Consider the following 18,369-nt stretch of genomic DNA (forward strand, 5'->3'; position numbering starts at 1 on the left):
TTTTGTTTCTTTAAAAAAAAAAAAAAACTGACACGTTTTGGCATATAAGCCTTCATCAGGGAGTTGGAACAATTTTGTGGAAACAATGGCTCCATTTATAGTGGCTTTCTATCAATAGGAATCCTCAAACCTGGACAAGGTGTAGGAGTCTAAAATGATGTCAAAATATAAAGAGAAAATGTTCTTTTTCTGAGCCTATATGTTTATATCTGTTCAAAACAAAAGAAATGTGAAGGATCCACCTACTCAAACTGTCTGAAATGGAACATTTAAAGCAGCACATATGCTAATCCCACTATTAGAAAGCAGTGATCATCCACCATTGTTAAAAGTGTGTGTGTGTGTGTGCGTGTGTGTGTGTGTGTGCGTGTGTGTGTGTATGTGTATATGGTGGATGTAAATTAACTTTAGACAAATGTCTTGACTACTAGTAAAGCTCTTCTTGTCTGTAATATTGATTACTCTGATGATCAAGCGGTTTCTTAATTCAAGCATACCACGACTAAAATGCAACATTCTCTCTTTAAGCTAACCACGTTAGCAAACAGCAGTTGTTCAACATTAGGATGAAGTCAACAACTACCCCAAAGTAAAATTAATAGGTAAATTAAAATAAATAATAAAATAAATACATTAATAAAATTACTCCTGTCTGAAAAATATTTGCAAGATAATGGAGCTCACAGTTTGGACTTTAGCAGCCTTCCAAATGTCCTAAGCATACCATATTTATTATTTTGCATTCTGAATTAAACTGTAACAAACAATTTTATTTTTATTTAATTATTTGTTGATGAAATAGGGCTCGAAAACTTACATTAGGACCATAAACTCCATAGTAAAATGTTTTCCGAAATCAGAGAAGTCGCCTCCTGCTGGCAATAAGAAAGAATGCAGTCGATTTGGCACAAATCATATTAAACACCCAGCTTCTCTCTCTCTTTGTTTGGTTGCCCCTAAACTCCTCCTACATGATCAGACCTTGAGCAGCCAGGTACATCTTGGGCCCCTGAAGGATCTTATTTCATCATCATGGTGCCTAGCAACTACCCACCATCATTCTAAAAGGACCCATATGTAGCATTTAAGTACCTGTAATTCCGTATATTTTATATATAATACCTCAGCAAATATTGCATACAGTAACTTTTGATATATCCAAATTGTGATGTTTGCAGTCTCAATATTACACTACATCATTTGACCAATTAGGCCATTAAGTCATTTGAGTTTACTGTATTTAGGGACTACATCAAAAGTTTAATGCCAAATAGATAACTGTGGAAATTTGTTTTTGTGATATGGGAGTTTCACGCCATGCAGTCCAGCCTACAAAATCATGTTTTTTCCTGTCTGCCAGGATCAGGAAGAGCAGGCTTTCTTTGCTGTGTTTGACGGTCATGGAGGTGTGGATGCTGCCATTTATGCAGCCAATCACCTTCACGTGAACTTAGTCCGGCAGGAATCCTTCAGCCAGGACCCCAGCGAGGCGCTCTGCAGAGCCTTCAAACTCACCGACGAACGCTTTGTGAAGAAGGCCTCGCGAGAGGTAACCACATAATCCAAGGACGAAACCATTTAGTAGTATTTACTGCACGGTATTCCTAAACTATGAAGTACTGTTAAGTTTACTCATGGTGAATAACACTATTTATTTATTATATTTATGCTATGAGTATAATTCCAACAGCTAGTCCAATTTTAATAAGAATGAGACAGAGGTATCTTTCTAAACAGCTCAATGTTTTTCTGCTCGTTTCAAAGTATTTGTGGTGATGCAGCTGCTCTTGAGAACACTGTGACATGTGTCTGTCTGGCAGAACCTACGTTGCGGCACAACAGGGGTGGTGACGTTCCTGCGGGGCCGGACGTTGTACGTGGCCTGGCTTGGAGACTCCCAGGTCATTCTGGTCAGGAAAGGGCAGGTGGTGGAGCTGATGAAACCACATAAACCAGACAGAGAGGTGAGATAACTCAGTCTCCTCATACCTCAGACATGATGAGTCCTTTATGAATTTCTCTGTGGATTGTAGAAACTCTGTTAGCAGCCACGCCTACCTGCTGTTCTGACCTTCTGTTTGTGACGGGCAGTCAAGCAGATGTAAACTTGCTCAAATAGACAGTGGCCAAGATAAGACAAATAACAATAATTTATCATCTTTAATAAAGAGTTGTTTTATACGTTGGTGCATTTTGACTTAGATGGATTTCAGATTAATCATATCTGCACTTGCATTATGTAAAGATCCAGTCCACTGTGTCGTGTTGATTTAATCGGCACAAGTACTGAAGTGTAAAAACATCGTCGAGTTTCCATTTTACGGCGTTATGTGGCAAAATATTTATTTTCTCTGAGCAGTTGGCAGGCGGTGAGAATTTTCGTAGATTGATAGTTACAGCCGAAAAAATATTCTGGCACCAATAAACTCAGATAAAACAACACATTGTTAATTTACACTTCTTTTTTAAAAAAAAATGAGAACAAATGAGATATAATGTGTTATTTAGTGATATTTTAGGGTGATTTCTGCCAAAGTTTTATATTTCACAACCAAATGTGAGAGCAGTATTATACCACCTGCCTGCTGAGTACCTGAACCTGCTTACCTGAACCTGCTGAGTACCTGAACCTGCTGAGTACCTAAACCTGCTGAGTACCTGCACGTCGCACAACTGAACTCCCTTAAAAATCTGTATATAGGAAAACTTGTGCTTCATGAGCTTTCCACTTCCTGTTCATTATTGTAATTCGTCGCAAAATTTCCACTCCATTATTGCTCACCATGTGTTTCTTTGTTTAATTCTGCAACAACAATAGTAACACAGGACACCATCCTCCTTCCTTGCTACGTCCCAGCCTGTTTCCAGCATCCAGCATCATTAATCTAGAAACAGCACCAGCATTTCAGATTTTAAGGGCACAGCAGAGGCGGGCAAAGCATTGTGCTTTAGTACTGAGCTTTCTGCTGCAGAATGGCAGCACAAGATGATTACAATCATTTTGTGTCTGCAGGATGAGAAGCAGAGGATCGAGGCTCTCGGAGGTTGTGTGATCTGGTTCGGCACGTGGAGGGTCAATGGCAGCTTGTCTGTATCCAGAGCGATAGGTAAACCTTTCATGCACGTTCTTTTTACTGCACATTTCTTATACATTTTTGTAGCTTCATAGATGACCCTTAAACGTGTCACATTGAGTTAATCATAAAGTTTCTCTTTTGAAAAGAGAAATATGCGTGATTGTGGGCAGACTGTGGGCAGGTTGTGGGTGGTACCCTTCTTGAAAACTGCTCATCCAAAAAGAACGACAGAAGTCATTTGCTACAGAAAAGACAAAAAACGAATATAAAATATAAAATGACATTAAAACACATCCGTAAAAGCATATCCAAGTTTATCAGCTTACACGTTTACCTGGCAAGGAAAAGGCTCCCCGGTTCAGACCGAGGAATACAGACAAATCCCTTTGAGGTTTTGAGTCAGGAAGTAAAACAATCTACCAATCAAATATGCAGAGCTACCTTTTGTGGTGACCCTTTGTGAATAAGGGAGCAGCCAAAAATAGCTTCCTTACAGAAAAATTGATCCAGCTATCTTTTTGAGAACCAGACTTAGTTTTAGAGCTGCAGAGTGAGGGAAAGGGAAAGTTGCACCTAACCCTAATGTATCGGTTCACTCTTATTTTTTTCACATCCCTTCAAGAACTAACACGAGAGTTAAAGATTTCCTTTAGGGTTAAAGTTACAATTTAACCCTAAAACAGAGTTAGATTTAAGGTAGGGTGTTAAATGTAAGAGTAAGGCAGCGATCACTCTAATAGAGAACAACTTTAACACCCCCCACCCCACCCAAACATTTAAAGCAGCACATGTACATATGCTAATCCCACTATTAGAAAGCAGTATAAATATAATGTTATTATTTTAGATAATTTCCTACTAGATTCCTTTTCCTGATTCATGAGATGTTCCTGGATGTTTTTACCTTAGTCTGAGCAGATCCTCACAGATTAAACTGTTACCTGTGTTGACAGGTGACTCGGAGCACAAACCCTACATCTGTGGTGACGCAGACCATGGCATCTTCCCATTGGATGGTTCAGAAGACTACCTGATTCTGGCCTGCGATGGCTTCTGGGACACGGTGAATCCAGATGAGGCGGTGCGCGTGGTCAGTGATCATCTCCAGGAGAACGCTGGGGACACCACCATGGTAGCTCATAAGCTGGTGGCCTCAGCCCGGGATGCGGGCTCTAGCGATAATATCACTGTCATAGTGGTCTTCTTGCGGGACCCTCGCTCGCCACTGCCCACCAGCACCGAGGAGGAGGAGGAGGGTGTGGTGGAGGGAGAGGTGGCGGACGAGGAGGAGGTAGCAGAGGTGGAGGAGGAGGAGCAAGAAGAGGAGGAGCAGGAGGAGGAAGATGAAGCGGTCAGGGTAGAGCGTGACGGCGGAGAGGGAGGAAGCAATGCGGACAATGGGGGGAAGAGCCGTGGAGGCTGGCCCCTGCAGCAGTGCTCAGCACCGGCTGACCTTGGCTACGAAGACCGAACTGACTCGTTCACGGACAGAACTAGCCTCAGCCTGCTGGGGCCAGCGCTGGAGGGCCGCATCTCGCTGACCCGCAGCTCTTTCGGCCTTAGCCCCGACCTCTTCGCTGCCTCTCACATCTTCCGAGAACGCGCACTGAGGCGCAGGTCCTGTGTCCCGCTTCAGGAGTCCAGCATCTCTAGCTTCACGGACCCACTGTGGCCCCACACAGCCATGCTGTTAGGCCAGGCAGTGAGGCGAAGCCGCAAGCTCGGTTATGGTAGTCGCCGGTGGGGGCGGAGGTTACCAAGCAGATCCAGGGAGCTGCTAGGCCTGTTACCATCTGGCCCCCTGCTGCCCCACATGCAGCGCTACTCCAACCGGAAATCCGGAGTGGCAGTGCCTCAACTGCCCCATGATGCCACCATCTGAAGAGGTGACCCAGACCAAACCATCTCCTTCAACCCTCCTTCCTGCCCCGCAGTCCACCCATCCACCTTTGCCTTCAACAACACGTCAACATGTCTTTCTTTGATAGTTGGTAGTTGTAGCTCCTGCAGTTGTTATGTGATTATTGAATCTCTGTCAGAGGAGTGGTGCTCTCTGTCCTAAGCTGAAATGTTTCCAATTGTAAGCTGGCCCATTAACACAAGCCCCACTCCTCAATGCTGTAGGTAAAGCTCATAACTGCATTCTCCATTGGGACCACTGACCAGTCAAAATGAAGCCAGAGCTGGAAGTGCAGGTTAATAAGATGTGTTCAGACTGAAGGATACAGCCCACCGTAGGCACCTTACATAAAGTTTAGGTCTGAGTACTTCATCAACGAGGATATAAGTGAAGATTTAAAGGCAAATAACAGAAAGAACTGGACACCAGAAACATTTAGAAGCAGTTTTGTTGATGAGAAACATATTCAGTCTGAACACATTTAAGATTAATTTATGTGCTTGGTCGCTCTACAGACTATTTTGAAGAGACAATTTTAAAAAGAAAGAAGATGCAACACAGAAAAGATTAAATCTGGTACTTGAAGAAGGAAAAAATGAGGATGAAATAAAGGAAAAAATTGCACGGCTTGGTCAAAAGTTTGTGGACAAAAGTATCATGTACTGCAGGGATCTGATCCCTTTTAGCCATCTTTACCGTCATTTCTTGTTACTCTCTTGTTACAATATATAAAATGTATAAGCCACCACCAAACCACTTTTGCTGGTTTGCTCATTCACACAAAGTGGACAGACGAGGGTGGGGGGTGGGGGTGGGGAGTCAAATCTATCTCCGTAGCTCTAACTGAACTTCATGCTTTTAAATGTAATCATCCACACATTTTTTTTAAATTCTGCATCTCACCGTGCAGTCATACCCAGGGATAAATGCACGCCAGGTGTCACATATCATCTTTTCTTCTGAGTAAGCTACTGAGAATGTCGAGCGACCCAGCATTAAATTAAGCTCTAATAGCGCAGCCTGCCTCTCTGTCTCCTCAACAATCCCTCGGTGGCAGATGAATAACATTCGTAAGCGGAGGCTGGAACAATTGTTGCTCCTGGTTTTTCGGACTGGAAGCACACGCTGTTCTGCCCCCTCCAATTCAGTCAATGACCCAGCCATTATCCAGCCACATTTGTCTACAGATAAAAGCACTTAGCACCGGATTATAAAAGATTAGCAGTCACTTACCTGAATAAATTCTTCATGTAGTCCATGTAGTCCAGATGGTGATATTCTCCTGAGATAATGGGTTTTTTAGAGCAGGTTTAAAAACAAAAAACAAAAAAACAATTTCATCATAGTTTTGGTTGTTTTTGTTTTTTACAGAAAACCCAGTGAACAAAAGCATTTTTCCCACAGGTATTCCATACCTTCCATATTACTGAGTTACTGAGCTCCATGTCCTTCATACACCCGGTCACTCATTGTTTCATATCACCATTAAAGACAAGTCTGGCTTCTGCGTTCAGCCCAGTCATATCACGAGGCTCTAACAGCAAAAGAGATTAACATTTTTATTTTGCCAAAAAGAAAGTATGATACCACTCTCACATCTGTCTGATAAATATGAAGCTATTACCAGCAGCTGATTGGCTCAGCTTACTGATGCTTACTTATGGATAACACCAATATCTATCACAGCTATGTCTATCAAGATAGGATGACCATGCAGTATTTTCCAGCTGTATTATTTATTAATTCAGAGAAACAGGAAATTTTCTAAAAGTTTTTAATAACGTGGGGTCTGATACCCCACGTTATCAGTGGGGTATCAGTTTCTTCATCATTTCTTGTAGCAAAATAACCAGACTATTTTGCAACATTGTAGTAACATTATAGAAAACTGTAGAGGTGATGTCATACATGTGAGGTACATTATAATGTTTTATGATGCTGCTTTGACTGGGCTTTCTCTTTTATGTTAGTATTATGTCATTTTTAAATGTTGAGCAAATGTAAGAGACCAGGAGGAGGCGTTGCCGCTACACTGCCCCAAACAGATTTTGTTGTAGGGTACCTGCTTCCAGTCTTCAAGCTAAGCTAAGCTAATTGACATCTGGTTTGCAGTGGCTTCTTGTTTAACTAAGTGTACAGATGTGGGAGTGGTTTCAACTTCTCATGAAGAAAGCGACCCAGCCAGTGTCCCCAAAACTTAGGAGCCTAAGAGACAGCTATCAAAATGTAAATAAAGAATCACTGCATAACAGTATATCGCCGACATTACATAGTGCAGCTACTACTGTGCATTCACATCCTCCTTAGATGGTCCCAGTTGGGAAAATTGTTCTTCCGACTTCCGCTGTTCATGTAGCCTATAGCGTTTAATGTGAAAACAACATGAGTGCTACAAAGAAGACATGTTGTATTTTCTTACTAAGTGCTTTAAAAAGTACACACATATTCATAGCTATAATGAATTAATATGGATTTACCTGACTTGCTATCCAAAGTTATGGCAAATTAAAGAAAACATTTCCAAAATTAGCACGGTGGCACGGTGGTTAGCACTGTTGCCGCACAGCAAGAAGGTCCTGAGTTCACTTCCACCATCAGGCCGGGGTCTTTCTGTGTGGAGTTTGCATGTTCTCCCCGTGTTTGCGTGGGTTCCCTCCGGGTACTCCGGCTTCCTCCCACCGTCCAAAGACATGCAACTTGTGGGGATAGGTTAATTGGATAATCCAAATTGCCACTAGGTGTGAATGTGCGAGTGAATGTGAGTGCGAATGGTTGTCTGTCTCTGTGTGTTGGCCCTGCGACAGACTGGCGACCTGTCCAGGGTGTACCCTGCCTCTCGCCCTATGACAGCTGGGATAGGCTCCAGCGCCCCCCGCGACCCTGAAAAGGATAAGCGGAAGCGAATGGATGGATGGATGGATTTCCAAAATTAATTTTCATCACAAATGTGTATGAAAATGTGAATTTGCACCACTAATCAAAGATTTCTCAGTATAAGCCAAACACTTCATGTTGCTACGAGACAACACTTCATTTGTCTCGTAGCAACATTTTTGCAGACATTCAGAGTTGTTGTAACTTCAGGGCATGTTTTGCAGTTGGTAGCGAATTTTTCCAATTCCTTTCAACACCACATGAATAGACAAATAGCTGCCACTGTCAGAGAAATCCACTGTGGCTTACTCCCATGGCTTCACAGAGCCTTTATAATTGGATCTGATCTAGATTCTGCAATGGAGAGGCCCTCTGTGCTGTCCAACAGGCTCACTTCAGGTATCTTATCAGGCCATAGAAATCTTCAGTTTTTATACCAATTTGCCTGAAAAGATATTTATCCCATTTATGTTTGTTTTTTCATGTCTTACCCCAAATATCCACTCAGTACAGATCCTATAAACAATAATTCATAATCATAAATACCAAGCAACCATGTAGCCATCAAACAATAATCCTCTGACTGACTTTATGTGATAATACTACAAAGACAGTTTTTTTCATATTGGACTCATTAATCCTAATGACACTAATAACACTTAAACCCAATCTAATCTCACTTTGCATTAAATATATTACCCTTTGTATTTCACCATACTCTATGGCTATAATCTAATGATACTGAAAATTTACTCTGAAAAATATTTACCTTTATACAGAAGCGTGCACTAATCTGATTGATTCCTGGCCAACAAACTTTAGTTCAAACAACACCTGTGGTTAGTATTTTTACGGGGTCATTCAATTTAGAAACAAAAACCTTGTAAAAGGTTCTCAAATACACCCTCATAACTAGCTAAAAACAAGAAGGTTACCATCCTCTCCAGCTACTGAGAATGCTAACTTTTTCACAAAAGAAAATAATTTTTGTACTGAGGGCAAAGTTAATTAGCTCCAACAAAAACCCTGTAAAGCGTTAAAAGTAAAAGGTATTTTGATGCAACCCTCTTTAAAGCTTCGGGGGAAAAAACAACTTGGAAGCAGTATAAATCTTATCTGACATTCAGCTGTTGATATTGGACTTTTAATGTTAGCCCACATGAGAGAAGGCTCAGATCAGGACTAACCAGTGTTTGGTGATTTTAATGTTTTTAGTGGCCGTGTTTTAAGACTACTCAGCAAAGACTTTAAAGGGGGTTAAAGTAGGTATTTATTTTGAATCATTATCTAAATTATCTTAAGACATTAAAAATCACCTGTAAAACCTGATTTTAAAAAAAACTTTAAAAAGTTTGTTGATTTTTGCCACAAAAATGGGATTTTTGTTCTCCATTAGCCACCATTGTTTCAGTTTCTCCCGCATACTCTGGATTAATTTAGTGCCATTTGTCTCTTAATCTGCTTTAATACTAGTGAACTAGTTATCCAGCTGAGCAGATATATAAAAAAGGTGGCGCACCTATAAATTTTTTACATATTCGCCATGCTTTATTTGTTATTAAAGTCCAACTTCAAATCCAGATTATCAGGGGTAACCAAACGAAACAACAACAGCCAGCGAGATTGCAGCTATTTAATGAGGTTACAATACGAGCTAGTGCACAGACAATATAAAAGATGGATGTAGCCACCATGACGTTACAAAGCCTTGGGCGGAACTTTTTCAGTGTTTTGAAACTCGATGCGACAACGAATCAATCAGAACTTGTTAGCCAGTGAGTATACCCTAGATCGTTCTCCTTTCTGACAATTAACAAAGTGGACCTGACGGTTTATTTGATATGACCTGAAATTCTGAGCTATATTTTTCCATAGGCTTCTCTAGGGCCAGAAGTCCTTTTGCAGCCAGAGAAGTCACCTCCTGGTGCCCTTTAAAAAATATATATGTTGAAGGCACTTCTATGCTGGCTTCAGTTTTCAGGCCTGGAAGCTACACCATTTTTTTCATTGTCTATGCTAGCATACAGAAGCCCATTTTGAAGATGTAAGCCACCTGTACCCCCTCCTCCAACCCTCCAGCCTGTGAGTCCATGCACTGGTCCAAGAGGCCTGCTCACCATGGGATTACTTACCTTTGTTTCTTGTGTTTTGAGGTTTGGAAAGGCTAAAAATCTGTCTGCTACGCTTTTGTGTGGACATATTAATTCTTCCTGTAACACTGTACCTTTCCAAATGTTAGTGATAACCTGGATCTGTAAACAGTTCATCCACTTTCACTGGCTGACAAAACACCCAGCATCACTAACCCTGTTGCTGTTGTCTCCTGTAACCATCCTGTGGACTGAATAGTGACGAGCATGAGCAGAATGTACCTCATGTCCCAGAATGTCCTGACAGACTTGGTGAAGAGGGTCAACATGAGGTGTTTTTCTTTGTTTTGTTTTTTTGTGAGGGTAAGAATAATTTTTTGAGGAATGTACCGTCCAGACACTCAACAAACTACAGCCACTGGATTGCTTTTTCTGGGACTGTATCTGCAGTGTTTGTCTCCAGAAGCGTGAAGACGATAGGCAACCAAGGAAATCAAGTCATTATAAAAAATCACTTAGGAATGGATGTGTGTATATTATGAGTAATGTGAGTTAATTGGGTGCTGGAGGAGTGTACATATAATAATTCCGTCTTGTAAATCAATGGTTTTAGTCCATCAGCTGGTGAGATATCTACTTGAAAAAGTCAGACGGTCTGAAAATCACTGAGGTGGCGGTGAGGAGATGAGTGTTGTCCGATTGTGGCCTCGCTGCTGTTTCATCCTCATCCCGCTCTCTATTTCCCAGATGAGAATAGTAATCTGGGGAAAACATACATTAAATTATTGGCTTAATCTTCTGCAATAGCTTTGATTTTTTTTATTAGTATCAGCCTTAAAAAATGCCAGTCATATCAGTAGGTTTGCGTTACAAACACAGCTATTTTAGCTCAAAGTTTACAGCTTTCACAAAGCCTCGAACTCCGGGGAAGCAGAGCCGCCATAGGGTGACAGGGTCCTGTTATAATGATAGACATATGACAATGTTGGAAATACATCACAGGGTTACCTTGGCAACTGGAGCTTGGACTATCCACCAGCTGTTAGCTAAAAAGGCATGGGTGTGCGTCCACAAGCGACTCGCCTATAATTCCCAGCCAAAATCCTGCAAATGCATTGACAGGTTCCCAGATTATTGACGAACATCTCTGATCCAAATTATGTCACTAACACCAAAAGGCAGCGTCCATTTCTATGATATTTTGTTTACTGCAGGGGAGCACAGTGGAGCAGTGGTGCAGCACAATGAGACAGTCCTGGGTTCAAGCCCATGAGCCGGCTGGGGTTTTCTCTGTGCCCCAGCTTCCCGTCACAAACACATGTACGTTAGGTTAATAAACTACCTGTCAGGGTGTACCCTGCTTCTCACCATGATGGCTGGGATTGGCTCCAGTCCCACTGTGTGACACTGAATTGGATAAGTGGAAGATGGACAGATGGATGGTAGTGATAGAGGGGAAATCATGGGACCACCAAAGTTGTTAGGGTTCATCCTCTGGAAAACATGAATTTCTGAGCAAACTGGGGGAAAATAGAAGTAATACTATCAGTGATCAGTTGTTAGTCAAAATACAAATGCATGGAAGTGATGCAGTGGTCTGTAACCATAACTGTACAAGACCATGCAAAAAGGAACAATCGCACCATTTTTCACTACTTAATGATTTTTGCATTAAAGCAATGGTCCAGATATTCTGAATTAATAACTCCTAGGAGAGACTCGAAAATTTCATTTTATTTACATTCATTTCTCTAATGCTTAGTTTAATACAGTTTTACTTTGGTTTAGGGTTGAAATATTGGACTATGGTGGCATATCTGTCTCTTGAGTGAGCCGCTCACAGCCTGAATACATTTCAGATGCATTATTTTAGATCCTGAAGCCATATCTGTTCAAGCGGAGAAACACTAAATATCCAGCAAACACACAGTCTGCACCGTCTACTCCAACATAAAACTGTATTACATTAAGTTTGATGGTTTTTCATTAGAACGAGATCTCCTTTGATGTTAAAGAGGTTTTGATATTTGGTGGCAGTTCTGCTCTGCTATAGGAAACTGCTGTGTGCACACTGACACTCTGAAGCTCGTTTTACTCGTGCCCACTCCAGCTTTGCAGTGCAGTTGTAGTTTTCGGTGTCCTGTTGTTCAGTTTTTCAAACCGTGACAGCTCTCAGTGACCAGGAATCCCCGTTGGCTGCATTCATGTGAATACAGTGTTACCCATCATACTGAAAAACCACAGAAATTGTTACTGTATAAGCAAAGAAAGCATTTGCCATCATTCCCTGTGGTAAATCCTCCACCTTAGATTGAGAAACCCTACACTCCCCGACCCACTCACACTCTGCTTGCTCTTAATAAGTTCCTCCGAGTCGGACGTGTCCCCGCTCTCATGATGAAAGCAAGCAGAGGTTCGGCTCTGCTCTCCCATGATCACCGTCCAACTATAGGGCCCTCTGTGAATCTGCACTGTGTCTATGAACACAAAAGCTTTTTCTTTTACTCTGTAAGCAATAATGACATTGCATTAAAGGCTCTCTGTGGGTTTGTCTTCTGCTGAAGGATGCAACAAAATACAGTTGTGTTAAGCCATACTTGAAAGGGCATAATGGGCGAGTCCATGAAGTCCACTTCCCATTCATTTTATCTGCAGATGAGTCCTAATATGTCTCAGATCAGCTTTAGCATTAGATAGAAGAATGAATGTGAAGCTTTCTTCTATAAAAACAAAAAAAAAGGAGCTGGGATGAAAGAGGCAGGATGTTTAAACTTGTATAAGCCATCTGTGTGCGTTAGAAAAGGAGTCCGGACTTCTGAGACCTATGCACTGCTCAAATGTAGACCAGTGGATATGTGGTGAGTTGGGAGTAGGGCTGAGAGTGAGAGCCTCTCCCCTTCTTGTCCTCCAGGCTTGAAGACAAACCCCATGATTGGCTCTTCTTCAACATGCAGGTTAGGTAAAGAAAAAATGATAATAATAATAAAAAAAATGTAAAACACACACTGAGTACCTGTATTATCTGTGTTCCTGTAGTATATAAATATGTGTATTGTAACTGGTGACTAATTATGTATATAAAGATTAGACCAAGTCTCTGGCTGATGCTTTTTCTTTAACTGTGACTGTCTGACATCGCATAAAAGACTGTCGGATGATGCGTTCTCATTTAATTTATTGAATCTAATAGCTGTGAACCATTTGCATCAATAGGACCGTCTGCAGGCATGTTTTTGGGAATAATTGTGAACATTTGGCAAGTAAAATTATCAACTACCTACAAAATATTGCTATTTAAGTAATTATTATATAATTCTTTCTTTGCCTTCATTTTTTCACATTTTGTCTGTTTTTGCCCACCAGAAAAAACACCAGGTTGGTTTAAAAATAAATCTATAGAAAATACTTTCGTTGGTATTTAGACACATAACAGGTTTATAGATTCACTAACTGATCAAATTTTATTATTATATGATGCTTAAAACATTATACCCAGCCCAAATGGGCTTACAAGACACCTATAATAATTAACCAGAACTAGAGTATCACAATAACCTATAAGTTGCCCTATAAACAACCTTGAATCAAAACATTTCTGGGTTTAAAGATTTTAACAAACATTAAATAAATGAGAACGGCACAAAATAAAGTTTAATTCATGCGCAGCTTCTTATTCACATAATTCACACAGCTTGTCGTCCTCCTTGATGGTCCCGTCTTCTAAAGTATATTTCGCTGCTGCAAACAGGAGTCAAAGACCTTCGACTTCATGTCAGGTTTGTGAAATTTGAATATATTCAATTCAATTTTTATTTATATAGCGCCAAATCACAACAAAAGTTGCCTCAAGGCGCTTTATATTGTACACTAGATACAGAGAAAAACCCAACAATCATATGACCCCCTATGAGCAAGCACTTTGGCGACAGTGGGAAGGAAAAACTCCCTTTTAACAGGAAGAAACCTCCGGCAGAACCAGGCTCAGGGAGGGGCGGGGCCATCTGCTGCGACCGGTTGGGGTGAGAGAAGGAAAACAGGATAAAGACATGCTGTGGAAGAGAGACAGAGGTTAATAACAGATATGATTCAATGCAGAGGTCTATTAACACATAGTGAGTGAGAAAGGTGACTGGAAAGGAAAAACTCAATGCATCATGGGAATCCCCCGGCAGCCTACGTCTATTGCAGCATAACTAAGGAAGGATTCAAGTCAGCAAAAAGGAAAGTTTTAAGCCTAATCTTAAAAGTAGAGATAGTGTCTGTCTCCCGAATCCAAACTGGAAGCTGTTTCCACAGAAGAGGGGCCTGAAAACTGAAGGCTCTCCCTCCCATTCTACTTTTAAATACTTCAGGAACAACAAGTAGGCCTGCAGTGCAAGAGCGAAGTGCTCTAATAGGGTGATATGGTACTACAAGGTCATTAAGATAAGATGGGGCCTGATTATTTAAGACCTTGTATGTGAGGAGAAGGATTTTGAATTCAATTCTGGATTTAACAAGAAGCCAATGATGGGAAGCCAATACAGGAAAAATATGCTTTCTCTTTCTAGTCCCTGTCAGTACTCTTGCTGCAGCATTTTGGATTAACTGAAGGCTTTTCAGTGAGTTTTTTGGACATCCTGATAATAATGAATTGCAGTAGTCTAGCCTGGAAGTAATAAATGCATGAACTAGTTTTCAGCGTCACTCTGAGACAGGATATTTCTAACTTTAGAGATGTTGCGCAAATGGAAGAAAGCAGTCTTACATATTTGTTTAATATGTGCGTTGAAGGACATGTCCTGGTCAAAAATTACTCCAAGGTTCCTCACAGTGTTACTGGAGGCCAAGGTAATGCCATCCAGAGTAAGAATCTGGTTAGATACCATATTTGTAAGATTTTCAGGGCCGAGTACAATAACCTCAGTTTTATCTGAATTAAGAAGTAGAAAGTTAGCGGCCATCCAGGTCCTTATGTCTTTAAGACATTCCTGCAGTTTAACTAATTGGTGTGTGTTATCTGGCTTCATGGATAGATAGAGTTGGGTGTCATCTGCATAGCAAGGAAAATTTATGCTATCTCTTCTAATGATACTGCCTAGGGGAAGCATGTATAATGCAAACAGAATTGGTCCTAGCACTGAACCCTGTGGAGCTCCATAACTGACCTTAGTGTGTGAAGAGGACTCTCCATTTACATGTACAAATTGGAGTCTATTAGATAGATATGATACAAACCACTGCAGCGCAGTACCTGTAATACCTACAGCATGTTCTAATCGCTTTAATAGGATATTATGGTCAACAGTATTGAACGCTGCACTGAGGTCTAGCAGGACAAGCACAGAGATGAGTCCACTGTCAGAGGCCATAAGAAGATCATTTGTAACCTTCAATAAAATATACTCACTGTACACTTTTTAAGTACAACTAATTTAACTGGTTGTTAATGCAAATGTATAATCAGAAAATCAGAAGTCACAGGAGAATGGCCGACTGCCTCGAGCTGCGGAAGAGCATCTCTGAGCACACCGCACAATTGAACCTTGACGCAGAAGCATTGGGCAGCACTGGGTTCCACTTATGGGAACAAGAAAGTAATGTTACAATTTGACTCAACATTGGACAATGGAAGAGTAAAAAAATGGTTCCTCGATTTGTGATGCAACATTTGGATGGGAAGGTTTGGCATAAGCACTATGACTGTATGGATCCACCCTGCTTTGTATCAATGGTTTTGGCTTTGGTCTCCAACTGAGCATCATTTAGCCACTACATACTACTCGAGTATTGTTGCTGACCACATCCAACCATTTATGGCAGCAGTGTGTCCATCTGTATCTTCTGATGGCTGCTTCCAGCAGGAAAACACACCATGCCACAAAGTTCAAATAATCTCAAGCTGGTTTCTGGAACATGACTGTACTCAAATCACCTCCACACAGTCACCAGCTGACAACTATAAACCCTGTTAGTTAGTTTTGTATCTTTTATTAGGTTAATTCTACTTTCATTTTTATTTCAGTTTCCTGATTGAGTTTGACATAATTATTTCTGTATTACTTTTACTTGTTTCTTTATTATAATATGTTTGGTGACGCCTGACTCACATTCATGTAAACATCCAATTTACAATAAACATATTAATCAAAATGACCACAAAAAACATTAAAGACTAAAAAACATTCCATCTCTATTGGATTTACTATACTTTAGTTTTGTGCATTATATACACTGCTTGGTCATAAAGCAGGGGCGATTTTAGCCCCTTTTTGGGGCTAAAAGATGAGCTTTTTGGGTCAGCACCCCCAAAATGAACCAAAGCACCCCCAAAGATTTTTTACTTTTTTTTGACAATATTTGCTGTTTGTGTGACACACTACTAAAAATATAAAAACATACAGTACTTGATTGAGACGTAACATTTTAACAACAAAAGTATAGATACCCCCCCCCCCCCCCCCCCCGAAAAAAAAAAGGTTTGTTCCAGCTCTCCCCTGCACTGGCTCTAGTGCCGTTGCTGCCAGAGCGATGGTGGCTGAGACGCAGCGGAGCGGAAGTGCCTGGCTTAAAACAGGTCATGTTAACTGCCTTTAACCTTCAGTTACTCTTTATATAGTTAAGTAGGAGTCAGACCATGTTTCTTTTTAGCTGAAAAACATTACACTCAGGTAACCTGCAGTGTTGAAAACGTGTTTTGCGACAATGTTTGCTACCCTACAATCCATCCTACTGTGCGACATTTGACTGTCCTGTTGCTCCCATTGCTCCCAATACAGCCTATTTAAAATCTAAAACTTAAAATTGTCCGTAGCCAGCTGTTGTTGCCATTGTCCTATTTGAAATCTAATGAGAGAAGCTGGTTATTTTGTCATATGTGCATGTGCCAAGATTAAACCCAGGAGCAACATTCAGGTAAAAGTGTAAGAACAAATGATCCGTCAATAAAGGATAATGTTGGATCAATGTTTCAATATTTATATCTTTTATAAGATGTTCATGTGGTTTGGTTATTTGACTTTTGGTTGAAAGTACACTGAGAGAGAACTTTTTTTATTAGTGATCTTAATAATATTTTTTTCATATTAATGTAATTTTTTCATTTAATTGAATACAATCTATTTGTGTATGATTGTCAGTCCAAAGAGGGAGAGAGGAAAGAGGGGAACATGAGGAGAAAGTGCAAGGTCAGGAAGAACCAGGTAAGAAAACAGACAGGGAACAGTGACAGGCAAAACAGAAACTGTTAAACTGCTTGAGAGAGTTGACCACCAAAAGTATCTGCCAACTTCAAGGTGAGGCAACACAGGTTAAAATGAAAGGAATAAATCTGCGGAGCCATAGTAGTATCTGCAGTAAAGATATTTTCATACATTGTACCATAGACAAAGTTGCCTCCATTTCTATAATTTTTTTTATCAATAATTTGTAGATTTCAAGGACTCTATTTTTGGAGTCTATTTTCATATATCTGTATTATATTATACATACACATTAAAAGTGAATCTCTGTCCAAAAAATGCACCCAGTTTACTTTTTACTCACTATGATCACCATTCATCATTTTCCCCCAGTAAAGTAATTAAGGTTAGGATGTGTGTGTTGTTGTTTTTTTAATTCCAATCCATTCTTCTTTTGCAGCATTTAAATAACCTTTATCATTTTTGATGGTTTTGTTACAGACTTTTCAAAAAAGTGTTTTGCTTTTCTTTCACAAATGTGGGATTAAATTGTGTTAAAATGTACAAAACAATGATGTCATGTTTTGTGACGAGGACCCAGGCACAGAGAGACTTGATGAATTTAAGAATCTTATGATTTAATAAAGAAATTTGCAGACTTGCACAGAGATGGTAAAATTCTGATGACTGATAACAGAGATGAAGACAACAGATGATGAGGCCAGGGAGGAACAGGGGTTTAAATGCACCAAGGAGACAGTCAGAGAGAACTCGGGACAACTGGAGACATTTAAGGATGCAGGGACTAACAGAGACAGGGAAGAAGTCTCATCATGACGAGTAAAGTTTGTCTTGCCCGGCTGAGCAGCTCTGGGTGCTCAGCACCCCCAAAGCTCTAATCCTAGAATCGCCCCTGTCATAAAGTAACACGAGTCAGTAAAATGTCAGGGAAATCAAAGTGCCAACAGGTGCACGAATGGTAGCATTGAGGTGTAGGTCCCACTGCAGGACGCTGGGTCCTCATGTCATCTTCATGGAGTCCATCTCTGGCAGTGTGGTCAGAAACATGTACATGAGCAAACCTCTGGAGGTCATTTTCAGGAACTCTGGCAGTGCTCTTCCTGTTCCTCCTGCTGTTAGGGGCCATAAAAGGGCAACAACCTGTCTAACCCATCTCCTGGCATCGCCTCCACACTCTTGAGAGTGATATGAGAGAAAAAGCAAACCTGGATGGATCTGCCATCGCAACCCGAATGGGCTGCAGGTAT

At 40.7% G+C, this 18,369-nt stretch overlaps 1 protein-coding gene and 1 long non-coding RNA gene across 5 annotated transcripts in view; one reads left to right on the plus strand and one right to left on the minus strand.

The window, feature by feature from the left end:
* The window catches only part of ppm1e (protein phosphatase, Mg2+/Mn2+ dependent, 1E), a 71,894-nt gene extending 55,519 nt beyond the window's left edge, over positions 1–16,375 (plus strand). For all 4 annotated transcript variants that reach the window (XM_085173973.1, XM_085173975.1, XM_085173974.1 and 1 more), the window contains 4 exons: positions 1,361–1,549; positions 1,821–1,964; positions 3,014–3,107; positions 4,031–16,375. In XM_085173973.1, coding sequence (XP_085030099.1) covers positions 1,361–1,549; positions 1,821–1,964; positions 3,014–3,107; positions 4,031–4,959 — 1,356 coding nt within the window. In that variant the 3' untranslated portion in view covers positions 4,960–16,375. The remainder of the gene's footprint in view (positions 1–1,360; positions 1,550–1,820; positions 1,965–3,013; positions 3,108–4,030) is intronic.
* LOC146510320 (uncharacterized) lies at positions 14–3,017 on the minus strand. Its single transcript, XR_014876359.1, has 2 exons — positions 2,614–3,017; positions 14–2,582 (listed from the first exon to the last, which is right to left on the minus strand). It is a non-coding gene; the product is annotated as an uncharacterized LOC146510320 (long non-coding RNA).
* Positions 16,376–18,369: the final 1,994 nt, after the last annotated feature.

This window comes from Neolamprologus multifasciatus, chromosome 10, assembly GCF_963576455.1.
Source record: "Neolamprologus multifasciatus chromosome 10, fNeoMul1.2, whole genome shotgun sequence".
Classification (NCBI taxonomy): domain Eukaryota; kingdom Metazoa; phylum Chordata; class Actinopteri; order Cichliformes; family Cichlidae; genus Neolamprologus; species Neolamprologus multifasciatus.